Consider the following 15,921-nt stretch of genomic DNA (forward strand, 5'->3'; position numbering starts at 1 on the left):
CTGGAACAAAATTTTATTAAGACGATAATCTTCTAAAAACTCTGGGCTAATGACTCCTATCTGACAGAAGTTACATAACTGAAAAGTCTGATTTTGAAACTATAGTGTTTTCTCTTAAGAGGTAAGTTTTAAAAAACTGCATTCTTTTACAAAAGATTTGTTACACATTGATAATACTGCTACAGCTTGCATTAATTTTTTTTTCCCCTGATACCTGAATCAAGTATTAATTGCCCTTTCTAAAATTTTGGTGAGCCTGCTGTTCTCCTCAAAATATAAGTAAAAGAAAAAATAGTTCTTATATCTACTGTAAAGAATACAACTGAAAAACCAAGATGACTATTGTTTTAAGAACAATGGAAGAAGGTAAAATTTTTTTTTTGGTGCGTATGAAGACAATTCCCATACTTACTAAGTAAACAAAGTGTTTATGTAAAAAGAATGTGCCTGGCTGGCTTTCTTCATTACATCATAGGTCTGGCCCTGGTAGATATCTGGGGGTTGTAACAACTGTGCTCCTAAGTCTTACCATATGCTTTGCCCTACCTTTTTGGACATATGGATGTAGAGTGAAGGAGCAAAATCTGGGTTGCAGATATAAATTTGCTGATCATCATTATACAGATGGTTAATGAAGATTTGAGATTATTAATGCAAAGTGTACAGATAATTTAATATATACATGGGGGCAGTAAGTATGGAGACCCAAGAATCATGTGAGAGGCATCCAGAGAAATACAAGTTGAAACGGTCTCGTGTAAGGGAAGAAAATAAAACATTTCAAGAATGACAGAGGGTCAGCAGTAGCTGCCAGGAGGGCACTAAGAACTGAAAAAGGTCTATAGGATTGACTATTAAAGTCATGAGTGACTTTGGCAAAAACCGAAACTCGCTGAAGACTATTCTTGTGTAGAATTTACCAGTATATCAATAAAAGTATGTCATAATTAATGAAATACAAAAAGCCAATCATCACATCAGAAGATGTTCAACTTCACTATTGATTTAAAAGTTTTTGAATGAAAACATCACTTACCTAATTGGCAAAATTTAAAAAAACTGACAAGCTTGAGAGTACCTAATATTATTGCTAAAGGTGTACATAAACATGTAGGAACACATGATTTTTGGTAAAATGTTAATTAGGATATTCCTTTTGAGGGCCAGTCTTCTCTCTCTGATAGGAAGACAAAGATAGATATAGATATCTCTATTCTTCAATTCATTAATCCCTTGTTAAATATATAAAGATATAATCAGATAAAAGTACAAATCTATGTGTATACAGACACTGATTACTTATAATAAAGGAAATGAGGAACAAGTTAAATATGCTTCAAAATCGGTATGATTTTGGTTCTTTTTGGAATCATCCAAGGTAACACCCCTGGGCATGAAAGGCAACAACCTACTGTTGAATAAGTACAAAACAGCCATGCAGAGTATCATACTTGTAAAATATCATCCCATTCTCACAAATTAGCATATGTAGGTAAAGAGACTGACAGAAGGGAATTAATCAAAATATTAACAAGTTATCTCTGGGTAAAGGGATTTGAACACACTACATATAGCTCTTATACTTGGACTTGAATTATCAGCAGTGAGAATGTGAGATCTTTAGATACAGTAATAGCAACAAAACTAACGTGGTACATAGTGAAAAGCAACAGTACAGATCAAAAGGGGGCCTGGTAGTTAAGTGGAGCATGTTGCCAAACGGAGAGATTTCTCAGAGGGAGGAATTTAAGTGTGGCTCTACCTCAATATGGATGAAAGTATGTACCTTGTCCTTAAGTAGGGTGGCTTAAACTGTGTTTCTCAATGAAAGGCACTGATATATCACACTGGACAGGGCCATTTTTCATTATTTTGAATATCCCCTGTATAGCAAAGTAGGAGGCCTACCGGTCTCCACTACCAAGTCTTTGTAGCAACCCAGACATTTCTACACACTTGCAAATGCCCCCTAGGCAGTTGAAATTCCCTAGCCTAGGGGTCTGACCACTCCTCGTGATTTATGGTTACCAAAGAAACTAATTATAAAAACTAAGTTCTAAGAATAACTATGAAAGAAACAATGGGTCATTATGACATCTCATCAACATTTAGACCAACATACCATGGCACTGAAATAGTATTCTAAAGCCTTCTTCCTAGATGCCTCTGCTCTCCAATTTTTATTTTGCTTTTAACCTATCTTTAATAATTTTAAAACTTCTATTCTTAATCCTTTTAGCTCTATACTCACAACTACGCATTTTTTAAAAACCAGATCTGAACTATATTTTTGACATTTTATTATTTACGGATTAAACAGCATTTAATGAAAAACAGAGAATTACTTTTAAATTTGTTGACACAGTTACATTTCACTGCATGAAAAAAGGCTGGGCGTCAAATGAAAAGGTGCTATGGCATTGGGGGTTGATTAAATATACTGGAAGGAACTAGCGGACACACACGAAGTCGTACTCTACTACATGAATTACTTACTCCTCCTCCTCTGTCTGCTTCAGAAACATTTAAGAATTAGAGACACATGGGAAGCTGGCCTTTAGCTATAAAGCAAAGTGGCCATGGGGTGACATCAACAACAACAACAAAAATCGATATTTTTATGCCCCCCCCTTTTTTTTAAGATTTTATTTATTTATTTGACAGAGAGAGGCACAGTGAGAGAGGGAACACAAGCAGGAGGAGTGGGAGAGGGAGAAGCAGGCTTCCCGCCAAGCAGGGAGCCCGATGTGGGGCTCGATCCCAGGAGCCTGTGATCATGACCCGAGACGAAGGCAGACGCCCAACGACTGGGCCACCCAGGCGCCCCATTTCTATGCCTTTCTTAACCAGTAACTGTTTCTACAGCCACACTACTACCATCCCAACTTGTAAACGAGGTAAAAACTGTACAGACTGCCATTTGTATTTTTTATCAACTCTCATAAATGTAAATTTATAAAGATTCTACCTCATAAGGAAGTATTTCAATGGAATTTCAAGTACTACAAGAAGACTCTACAATGCGTGGCTTACCGAGCATACTGCCAGCCACCAGGATATCGAAGAGCGTGTCTGCATAGCGACGATAATCTAATCTTGAGCCTGTGGAATCCAGAAACTTGGCTACAGCTTCAAGGTCATCACCAGCTTCATTAAGCCCCTGGACAAGTGTATCCCTGAAGACTGTGGGTTCGAATTTCTCTTTTTCATCTAAAATAAGTAAGTTATAAAATTAATCCTTTTACTAACACATCCTATTCCCAAATGCAACCATACATTTCCTTTGTCCATCATTCTTTACTTGACAGTGTGATTATTTAAAAGTTGGAAGACAACTAAGTTTTTCTGCTAGATTTACATGTTCTGAAACTCCTTGTTTAAACATTTATTCAATCAAATTTTTTATTTCCTATTTAAAGGGGCCACAAAAATACGTTAACTCTATCTAATACATAATAAAATTGATAACTGATCATTTCTGTCATCCACAGGATAGGCCACTGTAATCTATTTACCCTAACGACCTGAGAAAAAATAAAGTATAACAATCAAAACTTAAAATTTTCTTTGATTTAGGATAAAGAAAATGACTCAGGGAGAACTGCCTAAGAATAAAGGAGAATATACAAATCAACAAAATAAAGATTAGGACGGAGGAAATAAAGAGGGACATCTCTTTATTATTTGTTATTATTACTCTTATTATTGACATATATTAGTTTCAATTATCAATGTATCAATTATATAATTGACATATTAGTTTCAGATGTGCAGCAAAATGATTACCAACCAGAGGAAGTATAGTTAACATCTACCACCATAGATAGTTATAATTCTTTTTTCTTGTGACGAGAACTTTTAAGACTTAGCCTCCCAGCAACTTTCTATTATACCACACAGTATCAGTAACTATAGTCACCAAACTGTACATCACATCCCTGGAACTTACTTATTTCATTACTGGAAGTTTGTTCCTTTTGACTACCTTCACCTATTCTGCCCGCCCCTCACTCCCTGCCTCTGCCAACCACCAGTCTGTTCTCTGTATCTATGATTGTGGGGGGTTTGTTTTGTTTTGTTTTGAAAGATTCCGCACATAAGTAAGATCATATGGTATCTGTCTTTCTGTCTGACTTATTTATCATAATGCCCTCAAGGTCTATCCATGTTGTCCCAAATGACAAGATTTCTTTCTCTTTATAGCTCAATAATATTCTGTTGCATATATGTATATACCACATTTTCTTTATCCATTCATCCATCAGTGGATACTTAGGTTGCTTTCATACCTTGGCTATTTGTGTAAATAATGCTGCAATGAACGCAGTGGTGCCTATAACTTTTCAAATTACTGTTCTCATTTTCTTCAGATAAATACCCAGTAGTAGAATTACTAGATCATATGGTAGTTCTATTTTAAAATTTTTTAAAAAGATTTATTTATTTATTTGAGACAGTGTGTGCATGAGGGGGAAGGGGGGAAAGGAGAGGAAGAAAAAATCCTCTAGCAGACTCCCTGCTGAGCGTGAAGTCCAATGCGGGGCTGGATCCTAGGACCCTGAGATCATGACCTGAGCCGAAATCAAGAGTTGGCCACATAACCAACTCAGCCACCCAGACGCCCCTTTAAATTTTTTTTTTTTAAGATTTTATTTATTTATTTGACAGAGAGAGACACAGTGAGAGAGGGAACACAGCAGAGGGAGTGGGAGAGGGAGAAGCAGGCTTCCCGCTGAGCAGGGAGCCCGATGCGGTGCTCAATCCCAGAAACCCGGGATCATGACCTGAGCTGAAGGCAGACGCTTAATGACTGAGCCACCCAGGTGCCCCTAAATTTTTTGAGGAACTTTCATCCCATTTTCCGTAGTGGCTATGCCACTCTATATTCCCACCAACATTTCATGAAGTTCTCCTTTTCTCCACATGTATATCAACATTTATTTCTTTTTACAAGATAAGTTATTCCAGGGCACTTAAATATTTAATATATACCATGAACTATATATGTATATTTATAGCTTCAGAGCAGATGTTCTCAGTCATTTTGGTCTCAAGACCCCCTGTCACCCTTAAAAAGTACTGAGGATTCCAAAGAGCTTTTTTGTGTAAGGAGGTTATATCTATGGATACTTACTTTATAGAAATTAAAACAAAATTTAAAAACTTTTTTTTTTTTAAAGATTTTTTATTTATTTATTTGAGACTGAGAATGAGAGAGAGCACATGAGAGGGAGGAGGGTCAGAGGGAGAAGCAGACCCCCTGCCGAGCAGGGAGCCTGATGCAGGACTCGATCCCGGGACTCCAGGAGATCACGACCTGAGCCGAAGGCAGTCGCTTAACCAACTGAGCCAATTTAAAATTTAAAAATATTTATCAAATTAAAAAAATTAGTGTGAAGACAGGCTTTGTTTAATCTCTTTAATGCCTGGCTTAATAGCAGAGAGATGGATTCCCTTAAGCATTGTGTGCAATCTGTTGTGATATCACACATCATGTAGCCTCTGGGAAACCACCATACACCATGAGTGAATGTGTGAAAGAGGCAAATAAAATCTTAGTATTTTAATGGAAACAGTTTTGAATTTGTAGAAGCCCTAAAAGGGCTTCAGAGGATGTAGGGATATGGATATATGGAGTTTCCTACCCTCAGCAGACTCAAGAGAGACTTCTTGTGGAAGGTCAGTTTGGAGTCAGATCTTTTTTTTTTTAATTTTTATTTTTTTTTCATAATCTCTACGCCCAATGTGGGGCTTGAATATGAATGACCCCGAGATCAAGAGTCCCATGCCCCACCAACTAAACCAGCCGGGGGCCCCTGGAGCTAGATCCTAAACAAAGCAAGGATCATACACTGTTGAAAAGAAGTGAAGATGACAAACCAGAGGTCCGAAGAGGCAGGAAAAAAAAATGACTAAATTAAAGGTAAAGGTAGGATTCAATTCACAGGACTTCACCTTCATCTCCCCTTTTAGAGAATGAGTTTGGATGTGGAAAGGGAGGGGTAAAGGATGAACCAGAAACTTCACAAAAATCCCATCATAAATACCTTTAGAGAGATAAGTGGACACTGCAAATTTAAGAAACAAGAAGGAGGAGGAAGAAGAAAGGAAGAATAAAATGCTAAAAAAAGAAACATGTCATGAATAAAAGAGTTCTTGGAAATGGAAAGTATGATAGAAAAAGTCATAAACTCAATAGAAGAGCTGAGAAAGAAAGCTGAGAATATCTCCTAGAAACTAGAAAAAAAAGTCAAGAAAAAAAGACCTAGAAAATAGGAGCAAAAAAATAAGAAAAAGGGCACACCAGTCAAATGTCCACATAGTAATTTTAATGAGAAATTTTTTTTTAAGATTTTCTATTTTTTTAAAGTAATCTCTACACCCAATGCAGGGCTCGACCTCACAACCAGAGATCAACAGTCACATATTCCACAGACTGAGCCAGCCAGGTGCCCTGAGAATTTTTTTTTTTTTTTTTAAGGAAAGAAATGATTTAAAAATTTCGAGAAAAGTTTTACAGAGTTGAAAGACATGAATTTCTCAGTAAAGAGTTGTCTGCACACGAGGATTCAAAGTGGGCCCACGATAAGATGCCAACGTTATCGCATAATCTCAATGCTGGGAACAAAGCAGCTGTCAGCAGTTTCAGGGGCAAAAACCCAAATCACATATAAACTATCAAAAACAGAATCACATTACAGATTTTTATTCATTTATTTTTGACAGAGAGAGAGAGAGAGAGAACAAGCAATGGGGAGGGGCAGGCAGAGGGAGAAGCAGGCTCCCCGCTGAGCAGGGAGCCCGATGCGGGGCTCGATCCCAGGACCCCGGGATCATGACCTGAGCCGAAGGCAGACGCTTAACCGACTGAGCCACCCAGGCACCCCAGAATGACATTAAATTGCTCAACAGAAATACCAGAAACCAGAAGAAATTTCTTCAAAATTCTGATGGAAAATAGTTTCCAAACTCTAAGTCCGGAGTTCAGTCAAACTGTCAGCCAAGTGTAAAAGCTGAATAAATGCATTTTGAGGCATCTGAGGCCTCAAAAATGATGTTTCTCATACCCTCCTTTCTAAAAAGAAGGCTTGAAGCAGACACTCCACACCAAAATGAGAGAATAACTCATGATCACATGATCTTATTAAGTCATGAGATCCCAGGAAAAGAGAAAAAAATAGGAGGAGACAGGCAACAGGACTCTCCGGGACAGCGGTGAAAAGATATTGCAAACATCTCACATCGTGAGCTGTACTACTGGCCTAGAGGGCAAGCCGCTGGGGAGGGTTTGTCACTATGCTAGCATTATACGACATATGATAAGAAGTCCTCAAGTTTCTGTATTAAAAGGTTTACATAACGAAGGGAAAGGTTGGTATTGCGTAGTGTTAAGGCACTGACAACAAGAGCAACAAAAAAGGATAAATTATGACATTTAAATTATGAAATATTAACTCCAAAGACCAAATGATGTTCAGAAAAAAGAGTAATCCAGTAACAGCTGAACTGTGAAGAGCTTGCACAAAGTCAAAGTAACAGAAACCCTATACAGCGGTCTAGCTAAACTGGGCTACAGTAAAAAGAAAGAAGAGGTCTGTAGGTGGATAGGGCAGTGAAGAGAGCTAAATCCTCATCTTCCGTAGTATCAAGTGCAGATATAATACCTCCCCCAGAAAAGTCAGGAAATAACCATGTAAGAATGTTACTTGGTTAAGTGAACGTAAAATTAAAAGAAGCATATAAAGAGCAGAAGGCATTCCTCTGGGGAATTTACCTGGTGTTGCTATAACATGTCTTGCAGGATGGTTTGACTATTTAAACCATGGGACCCGCATACATTTAAAAAACTACTTGGAGACCAGAATAGCACCTGTCTGTTTTGTACAGACTGACTGTTTATACTGGTCTAGTAGGAGGGGTGAGTTGTAAGGGGTTAACCCCACAGCATCAGAACCAAAGAACGGCATCCCCAGTACCAGTCAGAGTCACACAGCATAAGATGCCATAAAGACAGACGTAACTTGAACGCCATTTTTCACGAACAAGAGATAAAAGTCCTTGTGATGCCATAAGCAAAACATTACGCAGCCAAGAACATGCAAATGTTGACTGCAGGAAAAATATAGTTAAGGTCTTGTTTTGTGGAGGGGGAGGACAAGAACGGGAACTCCAGGGGAACAGAGGAGAAGCTGGAGGAGGGGGGAGCTGTGACTACGCAGGACGAACTCAATGGCAAGCGAAGGACACTTCACCCCCCACTCCGGGTCCAGCCAAAAGGTAATTCTCCTAACCCCTTTGGCAGTAAAAGATTTCTTTCCTGTTATATGAGAACATGAGAAGCAAAACCACCACAAGTTGTTTATTGTCTCGTAACCAGCTTTCAAAACCAACTGAGGCCATTCCGGCAACGGCACTACGACGCACTTGAACGTTGACTCGGGCGGTAGAACGGGCTTTGATGATTCGAAAATTGTAACTTTGAGGCATTGGAAAATGAAAGTTAGTAAACAGGTAAAAAATCTAGACCGTGCTAAGAATTCATGCAGAGGACTTTGTTTTGAATCGGAGAGACAACTCAAGAACTTGTGTTTGTATAAAGCCCTTCATTTCAGTTCTATCTTCCTAAGAGATCTGCCAAGGAAGAGGGAAGTAAGAGGATGAAGACAGCATGTCATGGCCGAAGATACTTCAACAGTGAGTGATAATGCATTAGGTCAAAATGATCGCTCGTAGCTTGGGCATCTTAAGAAGTTGTGATGGCATGCTAAGATTAATCATTCTTTTGCAGGCTGAAAAGAAGCGCCCATCTGCTAAGATTAACATGTTCATCCAGAGGAATACAAAATTCCCCAACAAGAAAATGGCAAGAACACTGATGAAAATTTGGGGAAACATGACATATTTTACCCCAAAGTTCTTTTTTTATCTGAAACTAGACATTATATGTACTTTGTAGTTCACTTGAGGACAGTCTAGCAAAAATACTAACAAAATCTTAATGAAAATACGCTATTACTTCCTTGCGTTTCCATTTGACAGGTCTAACCTCCCTTGAAGCGGGAAGTATATAATTAGGGTCTCAAATTTATACTGTGTTGGTGAATCACAAGTGTGACACTAGAGAGTTAGTCATGCTGGCCCTTATACTGACATAGAGAAACAGGCTTATTTCTGATGCTCAAATATGCCTCTAAGTTATCTAAACACACTGCTTTCTCTGGGAATCATAGTATCTGGTTAATATAACACTTTTCCTACCACTGAGTCAGTGATAAATAACAAAACCTACATCCTTTTTTGACTGTCACTTAAGTATAGTAAATGAGTTTGAACAATCATGGGTTTTCTAACTATACACATACACATATATTTACATATATATATTTACAAACATACATATTTCAGCATTCGAAGGTTTACTAGATTAGTTGCTAACACTTATTATAAATCTAAGAGTGATTTAAAACTGCCAAGACAGATGAAAAGTCTCAGGAAGAACCCAGGGTATGTGGGCACTCTGGATGCCTGTAGTCGGTCATTTTTTTTCTCTCCTATTTTCACTAATTTTAATCCAATTTCTCTACAAAATTTATAGGGAGGTGAGTTCAGTTATTAAATATTTCACTTAGCTAAGCATAACAATGGCACAGGGGAGAAATTTCTATTGTTTCAAATTCCCACAAGCCACACTAGAAAACATAATTTCTTTGAAGAAAATATCATAAATAGGATGTGTATATTTCATAAAGGAAAACAGTCTGAGTAGATTTCTAAATGATGTGTCCTATCATAATGTTTAATTTTGATGTTAAGCAATAGAAAATACATTTTTTTTTTACTAACTTGGCATGGAAGAGCATTATTAGCTTTGCTAGCAAACAGTTTCAAACTGAAGACAGATCCTCAGAAGACAGCCTATGAAAATGACCTTGAAATAACCTCACTAGATTTTTTGCCTCAGCTCTACAAAACTGCTAACCATTTATCTGAAGTCAGCCCTATCATAATTGCAAAAGAAAAGCCAAAGCACGATAAATCATCAGGAGGCAATTCACTATTATAAAGTGTAGAAAATGAGGCTGACTCCATTTTTCCCCCCAGCCAGCAGTCTGGCACAAAATAGCTCAAGTGCTGCTGAAATCCCCAACAGACCTGAGTTATATAAATCCCGATCAACTGACAAATAATATATATTTCTGGGTAGCTCTCTCTGAGTATTCCAGGAGCAGAAAGACATAGGCACAATCTTGCTCACTGAATGAATCAAGAGACAAACCAGCTCAGAATTTGAGAAAACCTTTCCAGTTCAAAACTGAAGACTGACTCTAAGAGCCAATTTACTTGTTGAGTCATGTCGGCTGTTGTGCAATCCTTGGGCCCTCTCTTGGCTTTTAAGCTCAGTTACCGTGAATCAGCATCACACGGGTAAAGCTGTTCGAGTTGGGGATCCAGGTCTGAGATTAACACGTTCCCCCAGTGGGCAGGGGAAGGAGAACCTTTCTGCACCTCACAGGTGGGCATATATTAGATATTATCACATTACCAGGATCAACAATACCTTAACTACAATTAACTTTCTGAACTGTATCGTTCCTTCCTGATGAAGTCCTTTTAAAATCATCCACATAATTTTTTTCCCCCATGACTTGCTTTTAAACCATGAGATAATGAAGGCACATTGACTGTAACGCCTTGTATTGATATCAACATCTGGATTTCAATGAGGAAATGTAGTGGGGACGTAATTTGTAAGACCAAGATAAGGACCCAGACGAGGACCAAGCAGAGGGAGATGGCTCAGGCCATGTGCCTTAGCTTATAGGGATGAGCCAGGGATGAAAAAAAAAAAAAATAGAAAAGGGGAAAGCACAAGACAAAAATACTGTACAAAATAACCACATTTTGCTTACTTTACAGTTTTTTAATTTTCTTTTTTTAGTAGGAATGTGAATTCCCAGCAAGCAGCATTTACAGTTTTAAATTCAGCCTCCACTGCTATCTAGTGACTCTCACGAACTCTTCTACTCCAAATGACTGATTGCATTCAGACTTCCTTTCCTTCTGCAAGGCTAGACTTGTTACTTATGCAGACACAGTACTTATGCAAGACAGCATAAGCTGCAGGGGCTACCTCAACATTGGAAATGCCAAAGCCATATACTATGGGCTATCAATTCAACAATTTAGCACTTGGTGACCATTACCTGCCATCAACCTTTGCAATCAGCAGTGAGGCCTCACAGAGATATCTAATTGTCATTCATGTTTCTGCACGATACTTTCTTAAATATGTTTCAGTTATTGTCCTCAGTGTTAGTCAACATAATAATTTCATATCATGTTTCCTTTTAAAAAAAAGTTTCCTTGTCACGTTACGGCTCAACTATTTTTTTTTTTTAAGTCCAAAAGGACTTCTTTATAATTATGCAAAACTGATTAAAAATTTACAACTATTCTTTACACAGAAAGGATGATAAGATGAACATAGTATAAAAAGAAGTCACTCACCCAAATAAATTTGTTACCAGTCATCAAATGGGGTCTATCACTACCTTTCCACAATAAAAGACATGTGAAAATATCCTGAGCTTTAAACATATTTAGGCTGTAAATTTAATTTGACTTATTAAATTTTCAAGTGTAAAAACTCATCAATACCTCCTTCCCTAATTTACTTTTCTCCTAAGTTTTACCACCTTTGCTCTCAACATTTCCTTAAAAACAACAAAGAAAGCAAAACTCAAATACAAATGCTGGATGTCAAAAACAGCAGAGTTTATCTATTGTCTTCATAGCCTCACAGGAGAGTGAGGAAACCTTGACCAGATAGAATCATCCTCCTTTAGTAGATAAAGACACAAAGTTCAGACGAGTTAAATGACTTGTCCAAAATCAAACACGTAAAGAACTATTCAAAGGCTTGAATACAGAACTTCAGGTTCTATATCCAGAGCTTAAAAGAATAGAACGAGGGCGGTTCCGTGGAAACAAGGATAATTCTAATCCTTCTGCAAATCTCCTAACTTGCTTAGAACTTCACCCGCTCTGCCAACGCCCATACGCACGCAAACGCACAGCACAACCTTACCCCTTTTCCGAGTTTTGAACCGCTGGCCTGTTAGCACTGGCTTCTGATGCTTATTCATAAAATTTCTGAAAACAAAGAAAATAAAGATTATTTCAAATAAGCAGTTCACATAAAAATGTATGGCTAATAAGCATACGTTCCACCTCACCTATACTGAATATACTTTTAAAAGCAAGGTGTAATTGTAACTGTTGAACTAGCAAAACTTTTAAAATTTAATAATATCTAGTGTTGACAAAAGACATAGGGAAAACGACCACAGACATAAACTTTGACAGAGGGAATAAACTCCATGCAGTACTTTGGAGAAGCAGTTGGTGAATATAAATATTTACACGTGCATAACCTGTAGTCCACAAATTCTTTTACTAGAAATTTACTTTGCCGTTTTACCCACACAAATATGCATAATTATGCCTGCGTGCACTCGTGTAAGTGCGTGTGTACAAAAGGACTGAGTCGCAGCACTGTTGAATAAAAACTTGCAAAGTTAAATGCCCATAAACAGTAGTCTGGTTAAGTAAGTTCTAAGAAGCCATCAAATGGAAAGTTATGAAGCTTTACAGAAGAATGAGATCTAAATGCAGTGCTACATTTCTTGCCCTGGCTCCCTCTCTGATCACGCTTCGGCCATCTGCATCCCTCCCCCTCGTTCACTGCGCCCCAGCCGTACTGTTCTCTTCTTCCAATGTGCCGGAGAAAGCTGCCTCTCCTCTGGGAAGGATCTTTCCCCACCCATTCACATGGCTCACTCTCTGCCCTCACTCAAGTGCCTCCTTTTCAGAGAAGCCTTCCCTGGTGACCCCCACGAATGGTGTCCCTTGTCCGTCTCTCCTTACCAAGCTTTATTTCTCTTCGCAGCCCTTAGTAGCACCTGCCATTTCACTATGATGGGTTTGCCCATGGTTCATTTTCCCCATTAGAATGTAACCCCCACGTGAGTAGGGACTTTGTAGGTTTTACTCAAAGCAGTATCTTTAGTATCTAAAACAACACTAAGTAGAGTTCGCATTTAGTTAATAATTGTCAAATAAGCTATTGCACAGACATGGAAAGATGTTCAAGGCATACTGTTAATGGAAAAAAGCAAGCTGAATAAAAGTGTGAAGTGTAATTTTTTGGTTAAAAAGGGAATATACATAATATTTGCTTTTCTATGCAAAGAAAATTTAAGATTAAATTATCTTAAAAAAAAAAAAGTAAAAAAGAACCTGCTCTGTAAGATCTCTTAGAAATTAAGAATAACCTTGTGGCATGAATATTATAATATGAAAATATATCCAGATTACCAAAATTATGAAGACCACACAATTAAGAAAATGTCAAGCAAATTATTTACCTTTCAAAGTTCTTTTTAATTGTGATTTGAGAATGTCTAGATTTTTCCAATTAAGTCACCATTAAACAATCAAGAAAATCTGCTGTATCCGAGTAAACTATTTAATTATGTCTCAAAGTTTAAAAAGATCCTTAAGAACATATAAAAATGATTCTATTTATATACCCAAACTTTCCACACCATGAAAGAAGAAAATCTATTTTCATATGGAAAGTAATGTTTATCACTTAAACCTTTAATCATAATTTAAAAAGTGGAATGGATTAAAAAGAAAAGTAACACAAAAAGGATTTTCTGTTATGGCTTAAGTAGAGATAATTTTCATCAATCCCATAGAGTGAACTTAATGTATCATGCTTTGAGCTATAAAGGTGACTAAGCCAGATTCCACGCCCTCAAGGAGCAGAGGGCCTAGAGGAGATAAAACTCACAAACATTTACAGTACAATAGCAGTACAGATCTAGAACAAAGGGTAGAGAAAGTGATCACTACGTGGGGGGGGGGGGGCAGCAGCTACACACGGAAATAGTTACAAAAGCAATAAACTTAATGAAATCTCATTTGATGGAAGTTGGAAATAGAGCTTCTAATGCATTATTTACAGTCACTACAAGACTCTTTCATTCAGAAATTTTCTTGTTGGCATTTTCAAAAGATTCACTCTGGATTAGCAAACATTTCATTGGGGTACTCATAATGGATGTGTGTGTTTCTTGTTTCTACACCTCCCCAAACACTACAAATATTATATAAAATATTTTCCTGTGCCAGGAAAGAAAAAATACCTGTTAAAGAGTTTAGGTCTCATACTGAGGTATTATAAAAACAAAAAAAGACTCCAAGTAGCCTGAAGCTTTTCTAGCAGGTGAACATGCTGCAGTTACTCTTTGCTAAAGATGTCTCTATTATGGAATTAATAAAAAATATTTTAAAAGTGTAAGCCTTCTCTAAAAGTTTTATTTTACAGTCCGGAATATAAACTCACCGAACTCTCTAACTCTAGCTTAGCATTTTGTTGCTGTTTTTCTGCTAATGAGGAATTACCACAAAACACAGCCTACCGATCAGAGAATTACTCTATTTTAAAAATCTTTAGCTCCATTTATAATCTCTTCAGTTCTAAACACAAAAGTTTGTTTCTTCATGGTCTCGTTTTGTGACCTTATTTTGCACACCTTCTGTATACCGCAGGTGGAAAACAACATAGTAACATTTAAACAAAAAAAGCATACAAAGATTCTGACATACACAGCAGCAAAAATTAAAACAAACACCAACAGCAACTCACCTACTGCTATTGAAAGACTAAATGAAGACCTCTGTTCACCAAAAGTCTCTATCGCTTAGCTGTTACTATTTAGAGCAGAGGCTTGTCTTGTCTCTAAATTTAGCCCTCGGAGCTACATTATAATCTGCTTCATAAGGTACTCACTGAAGCCCTGGCGGGAGAGAAGCAAGGGCACTTTGAATGAGAAACTGTGCTAGTTTCAACCTGGGAAAGTAACGAAGAATAACAAAGACGGTTCTATTAGGCCAGAAGAATAACAAAGACGGTTCTATTAGGCCAATGTCAAATGCTTATTTTGATTAGATTGCACTACAATTCACAACTTGAAAACAACTAAAAATACATACACATAGGTATGTATAGATGCATATGTTAAATCAGTTTAACAGAATCCTCAGAGACAAAACTTATCTGGGGTACAGCCTATATATGCATTCAAAAAACTATCAGCCAGGGGCACCTGGGTGGCTCAGTCGTTAAGCGTCTGCCTTCGGCTCAGGTCATGATCCCAGGGTCCTGGGATCGAGTCCCACGTCGGGCTCCCCGCTCGGCGGGAAGCCTGCTTCTCCCTCTCCCACTCCCCCTGCTTGTGTTCCTGCTCTCGCTATCTCTCTCTCTGTCAAATAAATAAATAAAATCTTTAAAAAAAAAAACCAATCAGCCAAACACACAGACAAAATAAAAATAAGCTCATGCCATCCCTCCATGGAAAAGCTCCATGGTTTAAAATAGTATTACAAGAAAATTGTATGCAAAATGGTAAAACACAACTGGATTTAAATATTTCCCATGTCACCTCAGAGACTACATTTCTTGGCTATTCCACAAGAGAAAAGACAATAAAATATTAAAAAGATTCAATCAAAGTTCAAAACTAAGTACCCTATTAATGAAATAAACATTTTTTTGAATAAACTAAACTGAAAGGCCCAACTGAAAGATGTTTCAGTTTAAAATATAAGAAATAAAATTTCACCCACGTCCCTCTGTTACTATTCTTACTGTCCTGGGTCCTTTGTAGATTCTATCCCTTACTCCCAACTGACTCTGGGTCCAAGTGTGACAATGGGCCAGCAGCTCAGATGGGTTGGCCTCTTGGCAACTGTGTACTAATTCTGCCAGTTGCCCAACACACCTTGAGTAGATTGACACATTGTGTGTTGTCTTGCCTGGTATTTTTCTTCTTTAATTCCCCTCATTTTGGA

At 37.6% G+C, this 15,921-nt stretch overlaps 1 protein-coding gene across 2 annotated transcripts in view; it reads right to left on the reverse strand.

Annotated features, from left to right (window-relative positions):
• The window catches only part of BZW2 (basic leucine zipper and W2 domains 2), a 62,672-nt gene that overhangs the window by 27,248 nt on the left and 19,503 nt on the right, over positions 1 to 15,921 (reverse strand). For both annotated transcript variants that reach the window (XR_010406511.1, XM_045864608.3), the window contains exons 2-3: positions 12,089 to 12,153; positions 3,034 to 3,210 (exon numbers count right to left, since the gene is read on the reverse strand). Coding sequence is in view for 1 of the 2 variants with exons in the window: in XM_045864608.3 (XP_045720564.1) it covers positions 3,034 to 3,210; positions 12,089 to 12,146 (235 nt within the window). In the remaining variant the exon portion in view is untranslated. The remainder of the gene's footprint in view (positions 1 to 3,033; positions 3,211 to 12,088; positions 12,154 to 15,921) is intronic.

Source organism: Mirounga angustirostris, unplaced genomic scaffold, assembly GCF_029215605.1.
Source record: "Mirounga angustirostris isolate CCGP_5_RB_7025 unplaced genomic scaffold, mMirAng1.0.hap1 SCAF_12, whole genome shotgun sequence".
NCBI classification, from domain to species: Eukaryota; Metazoa; Chordata; class Mammalia; order Carnivora; family Phocidae; genus Mirounga; species Mirounga angustirostris.